Genomic DNA, 15,897 nt, shown 5'->3' on the forward strand with positions numbered 1-15,897 from the left:
ACCCTTGAAACTTGGAACTATATTCCATCCGTGTCACTGAATCAAAAACCTGGAGTTTCCTTTCAAACAGGATGGTATGTGTCCTACTACCTCAAGAACTGCAGAGGTTCAAGAAGGTAGCTCACCAATACTTTCTCTAGCCAGCAATGTTGACTTCCCATGAATAAATAAATGAAAACTCTGCTGATCCTGGATCTTGAATAACCAGGTTAGGCATTGTATTAACTCAATGATAGTTGTTTGATTCCCATGCCATATTTATAGCTCTTAAATGCCACCAATAATTAATATTAGGTTCAGGTTTTTCTGGGAATATTGTGACATACCTAAGGCATACCAATCAGTAGACTGCCACCTTAAGAATGAAAAGGCACCAGGAGAATGTGACCTGCTGTGTTGAGTGTTTTGTAATATCCATTAAAGCACCATTCATGACGTACTGTGTCTGACACGTGGCGAATCATAGTTGGAAGACAATTCTGTGGAGGCAGAACTGGTTTGCAGAGCAGAGTATTAGCAAGAGATTGATTTTGTTTTTACTGCCTTTAAGGACCTGGAGAAAGCTATAGTTTAAAGAAGCAGAGTACTGACATTAATGTTTGGATGAGGTGACTTTTGTGTTTTAATGAAAAACTGAAAAATCCTAAATTTTCACTTTGACTTTTTTTTCTGACATTGAGTTGTTAGCTCTTATGAGAAAAAATTATTGAATCCTTGGTAAATACATAAATTGTATGGGAATTCCTTGCCTACCACTTGCTTCACTGGTTGATGAACTGATACCCTAATTGGTCAAGTATCTGTTTCCTTTGCCAAATGCTTTGATTTTTAAAAAAAATTCTAGCAACAGAACCCCAGTCTGATCATCGTACTTTTGTTGTTTGAATAGTTTCTCAAACTTGATTATGAAGAATGCTTGGTATTAAAAAAAAAGTCACAAACATATAATCAATTGTATTATCTTTAAGTTGAATTTATTACTAATATGCTTCTGAACCTTTGGGCTTTTTAAATCTAAGTGCACTGTTTATGTCAAATTATAATGTATTTCTCTTGCCTTGTTATTACTGATGATAACGGAACTTTGCTGCTCCATGGCAGTTGGAATGTACAAAATCTGTCCAAGAAACAGGTAATTTTGGAAGCAGTTAGGATAGATATCAGTAATCTATCTGAATATATCTGCAATAAGGAAATTGACCATTTCGGTAACACAAAGCTCACTTTTCTGTCTTCTGACTGCTGAAGTGTTCCAATGAGACTGAAAACAGGCTCATTTGTCATATAGGCACCTTACAGCATTCTAGATTCAACAGTTCAAGAGTTTTACAACATGAACTGTTGTGAATATTTCTCTGCCCTCTCTTCTCTCCAACATTCTCCCCACCCCCATTCACTCCACAATACAGTAGCCCCCACCCCCACCACCACCCAACCACCACCACAGTCTATCCTAGTATCAGGGTTTCTTTGCTTTGGTCTGCTTTTACTGCCTAATCGAACTCTTAACCTCTTCTCTACAGCCATTACTAGTCCTTTGCCATATGTGACTCCTGTGATTTCTAATCTCCCTTGTACTCTAACCCTCACTGATCTCTCCACTTGCTCCTTCCCACGTTTTTTATACAGTTCTTAATATATTAGCAGTTAACTTGTGTCTCACGTCCTGTTAGATCCTCAACAGCTACATTTAACAAGGACGACATCCACATCAGTTGATTTTCATTAATTACTTTTGTTAAGGCAACTGTTGGATTTTCAAGAATTAATTTTATATTTTGGACTCTGACTGCCATTGTATACAATTCTAAATGTAACATTGCTCAGTTTTTGAATATTGACTTATGTGATTTGTGGGCTGTTGATCCAAATCAAGATCAAATTGAAATTACTACTGTCCAATATTAGTTAGAGTTTTTGATCTTTCAATCTGCAGTTGAGATAGCAGAAACTGATGTGTGAATCACATTAAATTTAACATTTCTCACATGTATCCCTTTGCAACTTAATTGCATCTGATATAAGAAATACCATCCTGACTTATGATCATTTGGGTGTTAATATATGACTGCGATAAGAGCTCATTAAATGGAATTTCAGTGTGCTACTGTTTATTATTTTTAAAATATTACAACATTATTTCTGATGCAAAAGCAATTTGCACTAAAAAAGAACATTGACAAATGTTGATTTGGGATTTTTTTACATTAGGATGAAGTGACAGAGGCTGCTGTGAAGCTAGAAACACAATCTGAGGCACTTATAAAGACCAGATCAATTTATGTACATGTTGAAAAGAGAAAAAAAAGCCACTTATATAATTGCTACAGTGAAGAGGAATACCACATTTAACCCCCAAAAACGACTTTTGTCACTAGGGAGCAGAATTAGAAAAGTGGTGGTGGGAGCAGGGTGAACAAGAGGAGAAGCACTTTTCATTCAAATTTATTAGAAGAAAATTGCAGTCATGTTGATCTACACGTTTTATCTTTGTTGCTTAGTTTGTCCTTGCTGCTTACCCACATTATAGGTGAAATGGCTGGAGTGGAGATAAACAGAAGAGAGGACATGTTATCCCCAGCGAAACAGGGAATCAATTACAACAGTTATTGCTGCATTGCATTTTTCACTAGATGGCACTCTGTATCTATAATGTCAGTTTATTGTCTGAAAGCCTGCAGTTAAATTCTACTGCCTGCTTTATCTAGAGCATCCCACAATCCTTGGCACGTTTACCACAGTTTGATTCATTTGGACATGTAACCTCCTACTTGTCATGAGTGAATTGTGAGTTAAAGGCCTATACATCTACCTGTCTGAGGAATGCTCATACAGTCCTTATGGTATTCATTTTTTTATTTATCTTTCTGGACAGCTGTTGTATTGAAGTTACAGCACACCTTTGTGGGCTTTCATCTCATTGGTTTATGACACTTTGGAAATGTGCAAAGTTTTTAATTAGACTTGCCAGACAGCCTCAGGCAGCACTAGCGCCACAAAGTCTTCTTACTCTCTCCGCCTTACAGCACAACAAGCCTCTCTACTCCTTTGAAGACAATGCAGACTATGTCTACGACGTCATGTGGTCACCAGTGCATCCTGCACTATTTGCCTGTGTGGATGGGATGGGACGATTAGACCTCTGGAACCTCAATAATGATACCGAGGTGAGGAAGAAGTTAACATTTTGTTATTTAATCACTTTTTCTAGAAATATTTGAAAATATTAGAGCAATGGTTAGAGAATAGTAGTAAAGGGTTTTTCTTCTACAACATTCTTTGCCAGTTAATCTTTAGCACAGAATCTCACTGGATTATAGAAAATCATAATGCGTGATTATTTAATCTTTTAACAATATTTTTAAAAATAGGATTTTTTTAAGTTTGAAGATTAAATTCCCATCACCAGTTTAAGTATATGCATTGCATTATAATCCCTGAGCGCTTTGAAATTCTAAAATTAGGTTTGTTAACTTTTAAAATGCAGTAAACTAAAATGCACATTTACACAACTGTGCCTGAATTAGTTCTTCTTGTAATGCTGGGTTTTTTTGGGTCACAAGAAAGCAAGTAGTTTATTCTTAAACACAATAGAATGTTCATTTTTATTAGTATAGAACATATACATTTTTACTTTTTGTAATACAACATCAACTATAAATAAAAATGTGGGCAAGTCATTTCAAGCTGAATGTCAACTGACTGGAGACAAAAAAAGTCTTTTGAAGTGGCCACAGCAGGAAGCGGTGCAGCCTTTTTAATTACGAACCACACAGCTGCAGGATATGAGTGGGAAAGGTTTTTTTGACATCAGCTATGTTTTAGGAGGAGGTTGAAGTACTGTCAGGTATATTTTGTGAAATGTGCCAATCTACCAAATGCCAAACGCTTAGTGTGGTCATCTCTTGTTCTAGTAAAATCTCCCCCAGTGATACTTGACTGATTAAATATTTAACCACTTCAGCTCTAGAGCAGTACTACACCAAACTTTTTTGTTTTCCGTTCTGTATATTTGAAATGCAGATGGCTGAAAATTACACTGGATGTCTTAAGTCATCTCGATCAGGCAGACAATTTTAATCAAATTTGCACACAAGATTTTGAATATTCTAAAGGCATTAATTTTTTAAATCTTGGCACTCGCCATGCCTACATCTAGTACAAAACAATCAAAAAAAACTTTGAAATAGATCTTTGAAACCTTTGAACATGTGAAAGATTTGCACTACTGTTTATCAAAATTAATTCATGGCTTTCCGGTCTAGCCATCATGTCGGACTTCGGGGTACAGGTGTTTTGTGAAACAATGTGGTTGACGTGTTAACAGTATCATACATGATTGCTATTGCATTATGCTGCCCATGAAAGGAGTATTTGGAGAAGGATCTTGATTTGATACCCTGATGTTCTAAGGGTGACAGTCCTAGCTCTATTATAGAACTACCTGAAAATTGATAATGAGCCTGTAACAAATGTCATTTTTAACCCTTAGCAATGCTTTACTTCTGGTTTGGCAATTCCTGCTGTTTACAGTTAATGAGCTGTGTTTTAAAACAATTGAGCCTTTGATGATTAATTTAATAATTAAGGATTGTCTTGTTGGATAAGTTTTTGTTAACTATGTAAATTTACACCCAGGAATAGGTTAGTTGTTGATACATGGTATCCAACTAACTCATGACTATCCAATTTAAAAATGTTTGTGTTTCCATTTGCAATAAAGTTGAATAATTTCTCTAGTGGCTCTTGACCTTCATGGCCGCCTGAAGATATTACAATGGGCCTGAACTTGCTGAAGAAATAAGAGTGTGTTGAAGCTACACTTCATTAATAAAGTACAAGCTGGCCAGCAAGTTCAAGAAATGGAGAGATTCCATGAGTTGTAAATCTCCAGAATTTGCTGTTTGACTTGTGCCACTCTGTCATTTGTTTTATCACATCACATTGATGCACACTTGTTACTTTTAAGACCTTGCTGGATTTGAACATTAATTGCCTGTGAGTTGGTTTATTAATTAATAACCTTAAGTGTTAATTAATGACTGCCAATCAAATTACCTTGCACAAAAAATGATTTTTAAAACTTTTGAAATTTCATTAACTTAGTGCTACAACTTTTGAAATGTGAAGTTTTCAAACCTTGCATTTTTTTCTTCCTCTTAATCCAATCTTTCACTGCTTCTTGATTTCTGTTCCTGTATCTAATTTGTCTAAAACTCACCCTCCTTTTCAGTCCTATCTCTTTAGTTCTGCTTAATCAATTAAACTTAAGCCCTGAGAAATAATATTGTCATGCTACCTTCACCATCACTGTATCTACTTGCAGCTCCAGCATTTCAGAATGCTCATGTATATTAAAGTGAGTACAGAAGAAAGGTTAACTAACAGCCTATGGTGTGAACTTCCCTGCTTCAAGTTTATTTTGACTAGTTCCTATTATGACCATCATGCTGTGATCAAAAGTCATTGGCCGTTTCTAACTGCCTTTTAATAGGTGGTGGTGACTCACCTTTCTGAACCATGACAGCACCGTCATGGTTCTTTCCTGTCAGGATGAAGGAATAGCGATATAGTTCCAAATCAGGATGAGGTAAGGCTGAGGGGACCTTACTGATCACACTTGTCCAATGCACATGCTGTCCTCACCCTTCAACAGCATACAATATCACAGATCTTGGTGGTACTGACATTGCAGTGAATTCTTTTAGATGATGCACATTGCAGCCATGGTACACTGGTGATGGAGGCAATTTAATTGCAAATATGGTGCTAGCTGAGTTTTAAGGGCAGTCGCCAGTATTTCTGTGACAGTGGGTTGGGCTGGAGTGGTGGATAAATCCTGACAATATGCATGTAGTCATCTGGAATGGTTGTTTCCCTGGTTTTAGGGGGATACATGGCTGTCCAATCATGCACACTCTGTTGACCTTCTGAAAAAGCCATTCTCTGTCCCCTCACAACTCATTCACGCATCAAATATTGTACTCCATAAAGCTTGCCTCCTCCATTATGGAGGACAGCATAGGTCTGCAATCCAGAGATATGAATCCACTCATAGATTCCTCCATTGTTTCAGCCTGGGCTAACTGATTCTGGAAACTCCATTTCAGATGCTGGTGCCTTTGCTATTTGGATGATGATGACCAAGGCTCAAATTCCTCTTGGAGCTAAACATTGCTGAGCATCTCTTCTGCCACTGCTTCTGCTATCACCACTTTGCATGTCTGTCAAGTGCTCACCAGATCATGCTCACCAGATCATGCCACCAAATTATATTCCACGCCTGACTTGTCCAGCAGTGATCCACCTGATTTGCAAAGTTGCATCATCTATCAGGTTCATGTTGAATAAATGGCTATTCACTGCTATTCCATTGGTGTTTCCTGGCGTTCTGAACATGTTTCTCTGATAAGCATGGAACGGACACTTCTACTGTTTATGTGCTGTTCACTATAGGCCAGTGTAAATGTTACCATTCATATTAAATGCTGAGGCACCAGTTCACCACATCATTGCATCTTTAGACTATACTTGAGTGTGGGTCTTTGCACGCTAACAGTAAGCCTCAGTACTAACATGGTGCTTGACATAGCTCCACACATGGTTCAGTCATGTGGCCGTTGTTTTCACGAGACCTATTACTTTATGTTAAGCTTCCAGATGCCACAGTTAGTACCACTCGGTATTCGGATCATCAATGTATTAATGTGCTTGTGGTCTGGGTATGTTTCCTCAGCTATTCATCATTTTGGCCACCTCCATCTACGCCTCCTTAGTTCTATCAGTGGCCTCGACTTTCTGTCTTGTGGGAAAAGTACCTGCTTCCTTTCCTCTAAATGTACAAATATGTCAACGGATGGTCACTGAAGTATAAGACATCTCTTGCTATCATCTCAGCACAATTATCCACCAGGATCTTCTGTCTTCTGGGTTGTGGCTGCCTGAATGTTGCACCAGAGCCTGGTAAAATTCTTACTGTGTGTGTGCTGTCAGCAGTGGACTTGCCTGCCCTCATTAATTAATGATCATAGGCCATTAACTCGCTGCTTATTGGAAAATACAGTGACAAGTGGGCAGTCCCACTTTCTACATGTTTTTGACATGCATTTGCTCCTGATGTCTAGACCCTGGCAGAATCAGGAAATCCTGCCTATTGCTTCTATTATATAAACTAGAGTCCTGAATGCCGAGTAATCACTTTCAACCTCTCACAACTTTTGTTCTATACAAATAACAAAAGAACAAAGAAAATTTACAGCCCAGGAACAGGTCCTTCGGCCCTCCAAGCCTGAGCTGATCCAAATCCACTGACTAAACCTGCTGCCCAATTCCTAAGCATCTGTATCCCTCTGCTCCCCACTTACTCATGCATCTGTCCAATCGCATCGTAAATAAATCTACCAAGCCTGCCTCTACCACCTCTGCTGGCAACATGTTCCAGGCCTTCTTGACCACTCTATCCACCTGTGCAGCCACCTTCGGGGTACAATTGACCTGAACTCCCAGATCTCTCTGCTCATCAGCTTTTCCCAAGGCTCTTCCATTTACTGTGTAATTCACTCTAGAATTAGACTTCCCAAAATGCATTGCCTCACATTTGTCTGGATTGAACTGCATCTGCCACTTCTCCGCCCAACTCTCCAATCTATCTATATTCTCCTGTATTCTTTGACAGTCCCCTATGCTTTCTTCTACTCCACCAATCTTCGTGTCATCTGCAAACTTGTTGATCATATCGATTGTGCCCTCTTCCAGATTATTTATGTATATCATGAACAAAACTGGCCCAAGCACTGATCCCTGTGGAACACCACTGATTACATTTCTCCATATCGAGAAACTCCCTTCAACTACTACTGTCTCCTGTTGCTCAACCAGTTCTTTATCCACCTAGCTAGAACACCCTGCACACCATGTGACTTCACTTTCTCCATTTGTTTACTATGGGGAACCTTATAAAACACCTTACTAAAGTCCATGTATATGACATCTTCAGCTCTTCCTTCATTTATCAACTTGGTCACTTCCTCAAAGAACTCTAAGTTGGTAGATGCGATCTCCCCCGCAAAAAGCCATGTTGTCTATCACTGATAAATCCATTCTTTTCCAAATATAAATAGATTTTATCCCTCCGTACGTTCTCTAGCAACTTTCCCACCACTGATGTCAGGCTCACTGGTCTGTATTTACTCGGAATATCCCTACTACCCTTCTTGTACAGGGGGAACAACATGAGCAACCCTCCAGTCCTCTGGCACCTCACATGTGTTTAAGGATGCAAGATATCTGTCAGGACCCCAGCTATTTCCTCTCTTGCCTCCCTCAGTAACTTGGGATAGATCCCATCCGGTCCTGGGGGTTTGTCCACCTTAACCTCTAGTCTACCCAACACATCTTGCCTACTTATATCAATGGATCCAGAGTAATCCAACTTCTATCTCTAATCTCAACATTCATCATGTCCGTCTCCTCAGTGAACAAACTAATCATTCAGAATGTCACCCATTTTCTCAGGTTCGTCATACATCCTTTCTTCATTATTCTTTAGTGGACCAATCCTTTCTCGAGTTACCCACTTGCTTCTTATATGAGAATAAAAGGCTTTGGGATTCTCCTTAATTCTGCTCGCTAAAGTTATTTCATGACCCCTTTTAGCCTGCTTGATTCCTCGTTTAAGACTGGTCTTATTCTCCCAATATTCCTCCAGGGCCCGTTCTGTTCTTAGCTGCCTGGTCCTTATGTATGCTTCCCTTTTCCTTTTGGCTAGTCGTACGATTTCTCCTGTCATCCACTGTTCTTGAATCTTTTCTTTCCTATCCTTTGCTTTCAACGGGACATGCCTATCCTGCACTATCTTTAACATATCTTTGAAAGCCTCCCACATATCAAATGTGGACTTCCCTTCAAATAGCTGTGTCCAATCCACATTTCCCAGCTCCTGCCTAATTTTGATATAATTAGCCCTGGTCCAGTTTAGTACTCTTCCCTTAGGACCATTCTCATCTTTGTCTACGAGTATTCTAAAACTTGCAGAATTGTGGCCACTGTTCCCAAAGAAATCCCCTATCGCAACTTCTACTACCTAGTCTGGCTCATTCCCCAACCCAGGTCCAGTATGGTCCCTTCCCTCGTCGGACTATTGACATACTGCTCTAGAAAACTCTTCTGTACGCTTCTTAGAAATTCTGCCCCATCCAGACCTCTGACACTAAGTGTATCCCAGTCAATGTTGGGAATATTAAAATCTCCCATCACCACCACCCTGTTGCCTCTACATCTTTAATCTGTTTACCTATTTGTTCTTCTACCTCACACTCACTGTTGGGAGGCCTGTAATACAGCCCCAACAATGTATTTGCACCCTTCTTATTTCTCAGCTCCACCTCTAATTATTTTACAAACTTGTATAAGATCGCCTTTCGATCTCCTATGCTCCAGTGAAAAAAGTCCCAGCCTATCCAGCCTTTCTTTATAACCCAAACCTTCCATACCCAGCAACATCCTGGTAAATCTCTTCTGAATCCTCTCCTATTTGATAATATCCTTCCTATAATTGGGCAACCAGAAGTGGACATAGTATCCAGAAGAGGCCTCACCAAGATCCTGTACAATTGCAACATAACTTCCCAACTCCTGTACTCAAAGAACTGTGCCATGAAGGCAAGCTTGTGAAATGCCTTTTTAACCACCTGTCTACATGTGACTCAAACTTCAAAGAATTATGTACCTGCAACCCTTGGTCCCTCTGTTCTACAACACTACTCAAGGCCCTGCCATTAATTGTAGAAGCCCTACCATTGTTTGTTGTACCAAAATGCAATATCTCACATTTATCCAGATTGAACACTATCTGCCATTTTTCAGCCCATTGACCCATTTGATCAACACCGCTTTGTAATCTTAGAAAACCTTCTTCAATGCCACCAGTCTTGGTGTCATTAGATTAGATTAGATTACCACAGCAGCCCCTTCGACCCAACCAGTCCACACCGACCCTCCAAAGAGTAACCCACCCAGACCCATTTCCCTCTAACTAATGCAATGGGCAATTTAGCATGGCCAATTCACCTGACCTGCACATCTTTGGACTGTGGGAGGAAACCAGAGCACCCGGAGGAAACCCACGCAGACATGGCGAGCACATGCAAACTCCACACTTCCCAAAACATTCTGGGATACATTAGATCAAGTCCTGGAGGTTTTTATCCACCTCTATAATCTTTAAGACCTCCCAAACTTGATTTTCTGTAGTGTGAACTGTTTTTGAAACATCACAGTTTATTTCTCTGCATTCTCTAGACTCCATTTCTTTCTCCAAAGTAAAAACTGACGCAAAATATTCATTTGGTGATCTCTCCTATCTATAGGGGTTCAACGCATAGGTGACCTCCTTCATCTTTGAGGCCCTACCTTCTCTCTCTAATTACCCTCTTAATGCATTTATAGACCCTCTTTGAATTATCCTTAACCTTATCTGCCAATGCTATCTCATATCCCCTTTGCCTTCCTGATTTCTCTCTTAAGGATGCCTTTAAGGTTTAAGATATTCAGTTGAAACAAGTTGTACCTAAAATAAAATTCTCTTTTATTCTTAACTAGAATCTCTATCATTATTCATCCATTGTTCCTTACTCTTACCAGCCTAATCCTTCAATCTAATAGGAACAAAATGCCTCTGAACTCTCGTCATTAGACTCTTGAAAGCCTCCCACTTGTCAGCTGTCCTTTTACCTGCGAACAGTCTACTTCAATCAACTTTTGAATGTTTTTGTCTCATACTATTAAAATTTGCCTTGCTTCAGTTAAAAACGTTAACTTTTATAGAAGGCTTATCCTTTTCCCTAACCATTTTGAAACTAATAAAATTATGATCACTAGGCCCAAAGTGTTCCCCCACCCTCCCTGCCTTATTGCCCAAAAGGTTTAATTTGCTCATTCTCTAATAGGAGCATCCACATATTGGTAAAGAAAATTTTCTTGAACACATTTGACAAACTCTTCACCATCCAAACCTTTAACACTATGGTAGCTCCAGTCATTGTTTGGAAAATTAAAGTGCCCCATTTTTACAACGTTATTAAGCTTACATATGTCTAAGATCTCCCATCCTATTTGTTTCCCAATGTTCCTCTTCCTATAGTACAATCCAGTCAAAGTGATCTTTATTTATATGTATTTGGAGAGGCAAGGACTGAATAGGAATAGTCAACATGGTTTTGTGTGAGAGAAATTGTCTTGCAAACTTGATTAAGTTTTTTTTTGTGAAGTTATAACCAAAAGGATTGATGAGGGCGGAGTGGTAGATACTGTTTAACTGGATTTCAGTAAAGCCTTTGATAAGGTATTGCATGGTAGACTAATTAGTAAAGTTAGATCAAATGGGATTCAGGGTGAGCTTGCCAATTGGATACAAAATTAGTTTGATGGCAGAAAACAGAGGGTAGTGGTGGATGGTTGTTTTTCGGACTGGAGGCCTTTATCAGAAGTGTTCCACAGGGATTGGTACAAGACCCATTTTTGTTTGTCATTTTATATAAATGATTTGTATGAGAATATAGGAGGCATAGTTAGCTTGCCGATGACACCAAAATTGGTGGTGTAGTAGACAGTGAAGATTATCTAAGGTTGACCCAATTTATCTAGATCTCTTGGTAACGGGCTGAGGAGTGGCAGATAGACCTTAATTTGGCTAAATACAAAGTATTGCATTTTGTTGCAACAAACAAGAACAGGTCTTATACAATTAATGGTAAGACCCTGGATAGAGTTGTAGTACAGAGAGACTTAGATTCAGGTACATAATTCTTTAAAATTTGCAACACAGGTAAGCAGGGTATTTAAGAAGGCATTTAGCATGCTTGTCTTCATTGTTCAGGTGTTCAGGTGTATAGGAGTTGGGACGTCATGTTGTGGTTGAAAAGAAAGTTGGCGAGGCCTCTTCTGTGCGGTTCTGGTCGCCCTGCTATGGGAATGATGTTATTAAACTTGAGGAAAAAAGCAAAATGACTACTAGCAATTGCTGCCTCAGGAATAGTGTGGAAGTTATAATCTTAAACCTAATCAATTAATGCAGGTTGAAATTTTAAACTATAACCTTAAGAAATTATGAAACTGCTGCAAATGCCTCATTTCTAAATCCTGACTGGCTGAACCTGAACATGGAGTGTGAAGCTGACTCTATCTTTTCCAAACTGGAACTTCAGTAATATCCCTCGCCTTAGTGAATGTGAACATTTAGAATTGTAATTTTTTTTCCAAAAATTGAATTTATTAAGTGAAGCCACGTATTCTACTGTCAGTCTGTGAGATCCTGACATCACCACTATCCTGTATTTCCCTTATGGTTCAGATCTTTTATTATTACTCTTGGGGGAAGCCACATTTATTTAAATGCCAGTTGGCATCAGACTCCAGCAATACCCTGACCCCATGAATGATATTGTTAAAAAAATTGTTTCAGCTGGCCGATCAATGACTACTATCTAAATTGTATTAAATGCAGTTTCACAAAGTAGTACAAAAGATTTTGGGAAGCAACGGTTTCATCAAAACAGCAAAAATCTTTCTGAAGTTAATTTTATAAGCAATTAATCCCATAAATTCCCAAGACCAGATGGAAATTTGGCTCTGAAACTGGTCCATATGTAGATGGGTGATGCACTGTTCGGGGTTTTCCAAAACTCCCTGCATTTTAGAATGGTTTCAGGGGATTAGAAGTTAGCAAATAATACACAGCCATTCAAGAAAGATGGAAGTTGGGAATTTAAGGCCAGTTAGTGTGGCATCATCATTAAGGAAGTGTTGGAATCGATTACTAAGTATGTGTTAACATTCCAGAAAATCTGTTAATATAACTATATAGTGCTAATGTGATCATACACAAACCAACAGAAGGGAAATCATGTTTAACAAGTTTGTTAATTTTTTGAGAATACTCTGGTAGTGGAAATAAAGAGGAATCCATTGATGTGGTATATTTAGATTTCCAAAAGGCTTTGCATAGGATTCCACATAAAAGATTAATATGCTGTATAAGAGTTTATGGAGTCAAGGGTGAAATGTTAGCATGGATAAGTGCTTTGTTAATGGTTAGGAAGCAGGATGTACAAACAAGCAGGGTATTCTCAAGTTGGGATGCTGTAAATAGTGATGTCACAATGGTCAGTGTTAGGATTATTTACAGTCTGATTTAAATGAAGAAAGTGAGAGTAATGTATCCAAATTTCCTGACAATACAAAGCCAGATGGGAATGTAAGCTGTGAGAAGGTTGTAAGAAATGAGTTAAATGAGTCTGCAGCAAGGTGAGTATAATTTGAGGAAGCATAAGTTATTCACTTTACTAAAAATAAAGACCAAATATTTTTCTCAGGCATGAAGCTTCTAAATTTTGATATTCAGACAAATTTGTATGCATTTCCTACAAGGAACATCACTTAGGACTTTTTGATGAGAAATTTTGCCACTCAGAGTTGTGCATCTTGTGAATTCTCTACTCAAGATTTGATGGATGCATTATGAAGGCTGAGGTTTTTTGCTGTTTTGGGAATTGTGGGAATACAGGAAGCAGGTAGGAAAGGGAGGTTGAAATCCAAAATCAGGCATAATCATATATCACGATAGAGCAGGTTTATGGGGCTGTTTTATTAAGCAAAATAATAGCATGCTTTAACTTGTATTAGCTACAGTGGTCTTCCTTTTGACTGAATTATTGGAGAATCGATGACTTACGCGGCTAGTTCTGTTTTTAGTTTGTATGTATAAGTCACCTAAACTCTGTTATAAATTTACTTGTTAATATTGCTTCATTTCAGGTGCCAACAGCTAGTGCAGCTGTTGAGGGGACATCTGCACTTAATCGGGTCAGATGGGCATCAACTGGCAGGGAGGTGGCAGTAGGAGATTCAGAAGGACACGTATGGGTTTATGATGTTAGTGAGGTAATTATAAAACTTCTTATTCTAATATTAGTTTTGTAATCCTGTTTAATTGCTGTGATTTGATTATTTGTACATGCATATTTTTAGTTGAAATTTTGCATCCTTTTAAAATCTTGGGAACATATCATTCTGTGTTCAAACTTAAAGATATAAAAGCTGGGATATGATTTTTTTCTTTCATAATTTAGAATTACGCTCATTTCAGCAAAGAACGATTTTTTTTGCTGCTAATGATTCTTAGTGTAGATGTTTGTCATTCGTCCATTACATGGAGCATCTTCACCATCATTATCTACTGAGATCCATCCAATCAGCAAACCACAAAAAATAAACAATAATATTATCGCTGTTAAAAAAGATTGATGACATGGCTTGATTTCAAATTAATAATTTGCATTTGAATTATTCTTACGAACTGCTTGTGTCTTGAATAGAAATAAATCATGAATAAGAAATCTTCAAAATGTATTGCTCTTCCATGTTAATTTATGTTTTAAAAGTAAAAATGTTCTGATAAGCACGTTTATTTTACATAGCATTTAAAATACATTATTTCATTTGAATAGTGTTGTGAAGGTCATTATTAATCTTTTTAAAGGAGAATCTTCACTAAATATGTGTTTCAGCAACAAGTAAAAGGAAACCACATTGGTGATTGAGATTTTAGTGAACATTTTCCTTATCACATTTCTAAAATTGGGCACTTCCACTGACCAACTCTTTGAGTAACTGACATGGATCTGTACCACTACTACACTCACCCATGAATTCAGAATTACAATTTCCCCCACAAGTTTAGAAAGATGTAAAAGTCAAATATTGAAATTCTGTAAAAGTGATTTGTTGTAACAAACTCGCAATAACAGGTAGAATTTGAATTATTAATTATTCTCAATTCTAAATGCAAATGAAACAATTTTATTTGCATCAATTAATTCAATGTAAAACTTAATATAATTATGAAAACATAGGAACATCACTTTCATAATTCTGCAGTTAATAATGCAAATACTTTCAATTTGCTAATCAAGTTTTTCAAAAAAAAGTTACATGTTCAGTTTTGAATCAGTCATTTGTATATGTTGTTAAATCTCTCTCATTTTGAGACCTGCTAATTTTAGCATAGTAATATGTTTGATAAATTGTAATGCCATGTTAAATTGAACCTCAGTAACTACCATAGCTTTGTATTCCTGCAGTCAATGAAGAAAGATTATTCAGAGATTACCCTACTGTGCATGGAATACCCCAGATTACTTTTATTTATCATGTTTTCAAATCTTAACACCTCCTATATTTTAGTTGCATCTTTTTAAAGATACCTTCTTGTACTAATTTTAGATTTTACAATTATTCAGTAACATAGGTCATAGGAGCAGGAATGTACCATTTAGTGCTTCAAACCTGCTTCACTACGTTACAAGATCATGGATGACCTAGTTGTGGTCTCATCTCCACTTTCTTACCTGTTCCCCACAATCCTTGAGTCCTTTTTCTATCAAACATCTATTGAAACTAGCTTTGGAATAAATTTGAAGAGCCAGCCTTCCACTATCTTCCACGATTTTCACACTAAATTCTAAAAGAACATTTCTCCTGATCTCCACCTGAGATTAAGAATATATTATTCCACTTTTATGTATCATTATTTTAGTCTCCTCCACACGTAGAAAAAGCCTCTGGGTATCCACTCTAGGCAGTTCTTTAAAGATTTTATATTTCAACAAGATCGCCTCTGATTCTTCCTAACTGCAATGGGTGTGGATGTGGGTCTATTTTGTTCAACCGTTCTTCAAAAGATAACTAAGTCATCCCAGGAATGAGTTGAGTGAATTATCTCTGAACTGTTTTTAAAGCATCTTTTTTTTTCAAATAAGGAAATCAAAACTTGAACAATAGTCCAGATGTGGCCTTATCAATACCTTTTACAACTATAGTATAACTTTACTTTTATATTTC

General features: G+C 37.7%; 1 protein-coding gene across 5 annotated transcripts in view; it reads left to right on the top strand.

Moving 5' to 3' along the window:
* dync1i1a (dynein cytoplasmic 1 intermediate chain 1a) overlaps positions 1 to 15,897 on the top strand; it is a 279,043-nt gene that overhangs the window by 256,861 nt on the left and 6,285 nt on the right. For all 5 annotated transcript variants that reach the window (XM_043689901.2, XM_043689900.2, XM_043689899.2 and 2 more), the window contains exons 15-16: positions 3,027 to 3,167; positions 13,813 to 13,938. In XM_043689901.2, the coding sequence (XP_043545836.1) occupies positions 3,027 to 3,167; positions 13,813 to 13,938 (267 nt within the window). The remainder of the gene's footprint in view (positions 1 to 3,026; positions 3,168 to 13,812; positions 13,939 to 15,897) is intronic.

Source organism: Chiloscyllium plagiosum, unplaced genomic scaffold (genome assembly GCF_037043375.1).
Source record: "Chiloscyllium plagiosum isolate Xiang-an unplaced genomic scaffold, Cpla_swu_hap1 HiC_scaffold_5, whole genome shotgun sequence".
In the NCBI taxonomy this organism is placed as follows: domain Eukaryota; kingdom Metazoa; phylum Chordata; class Chondrichthyes; order Orectolobiformes; family Hemiscylliidae; genus Chiloscyllium; species Chiloscyllium plagiosum.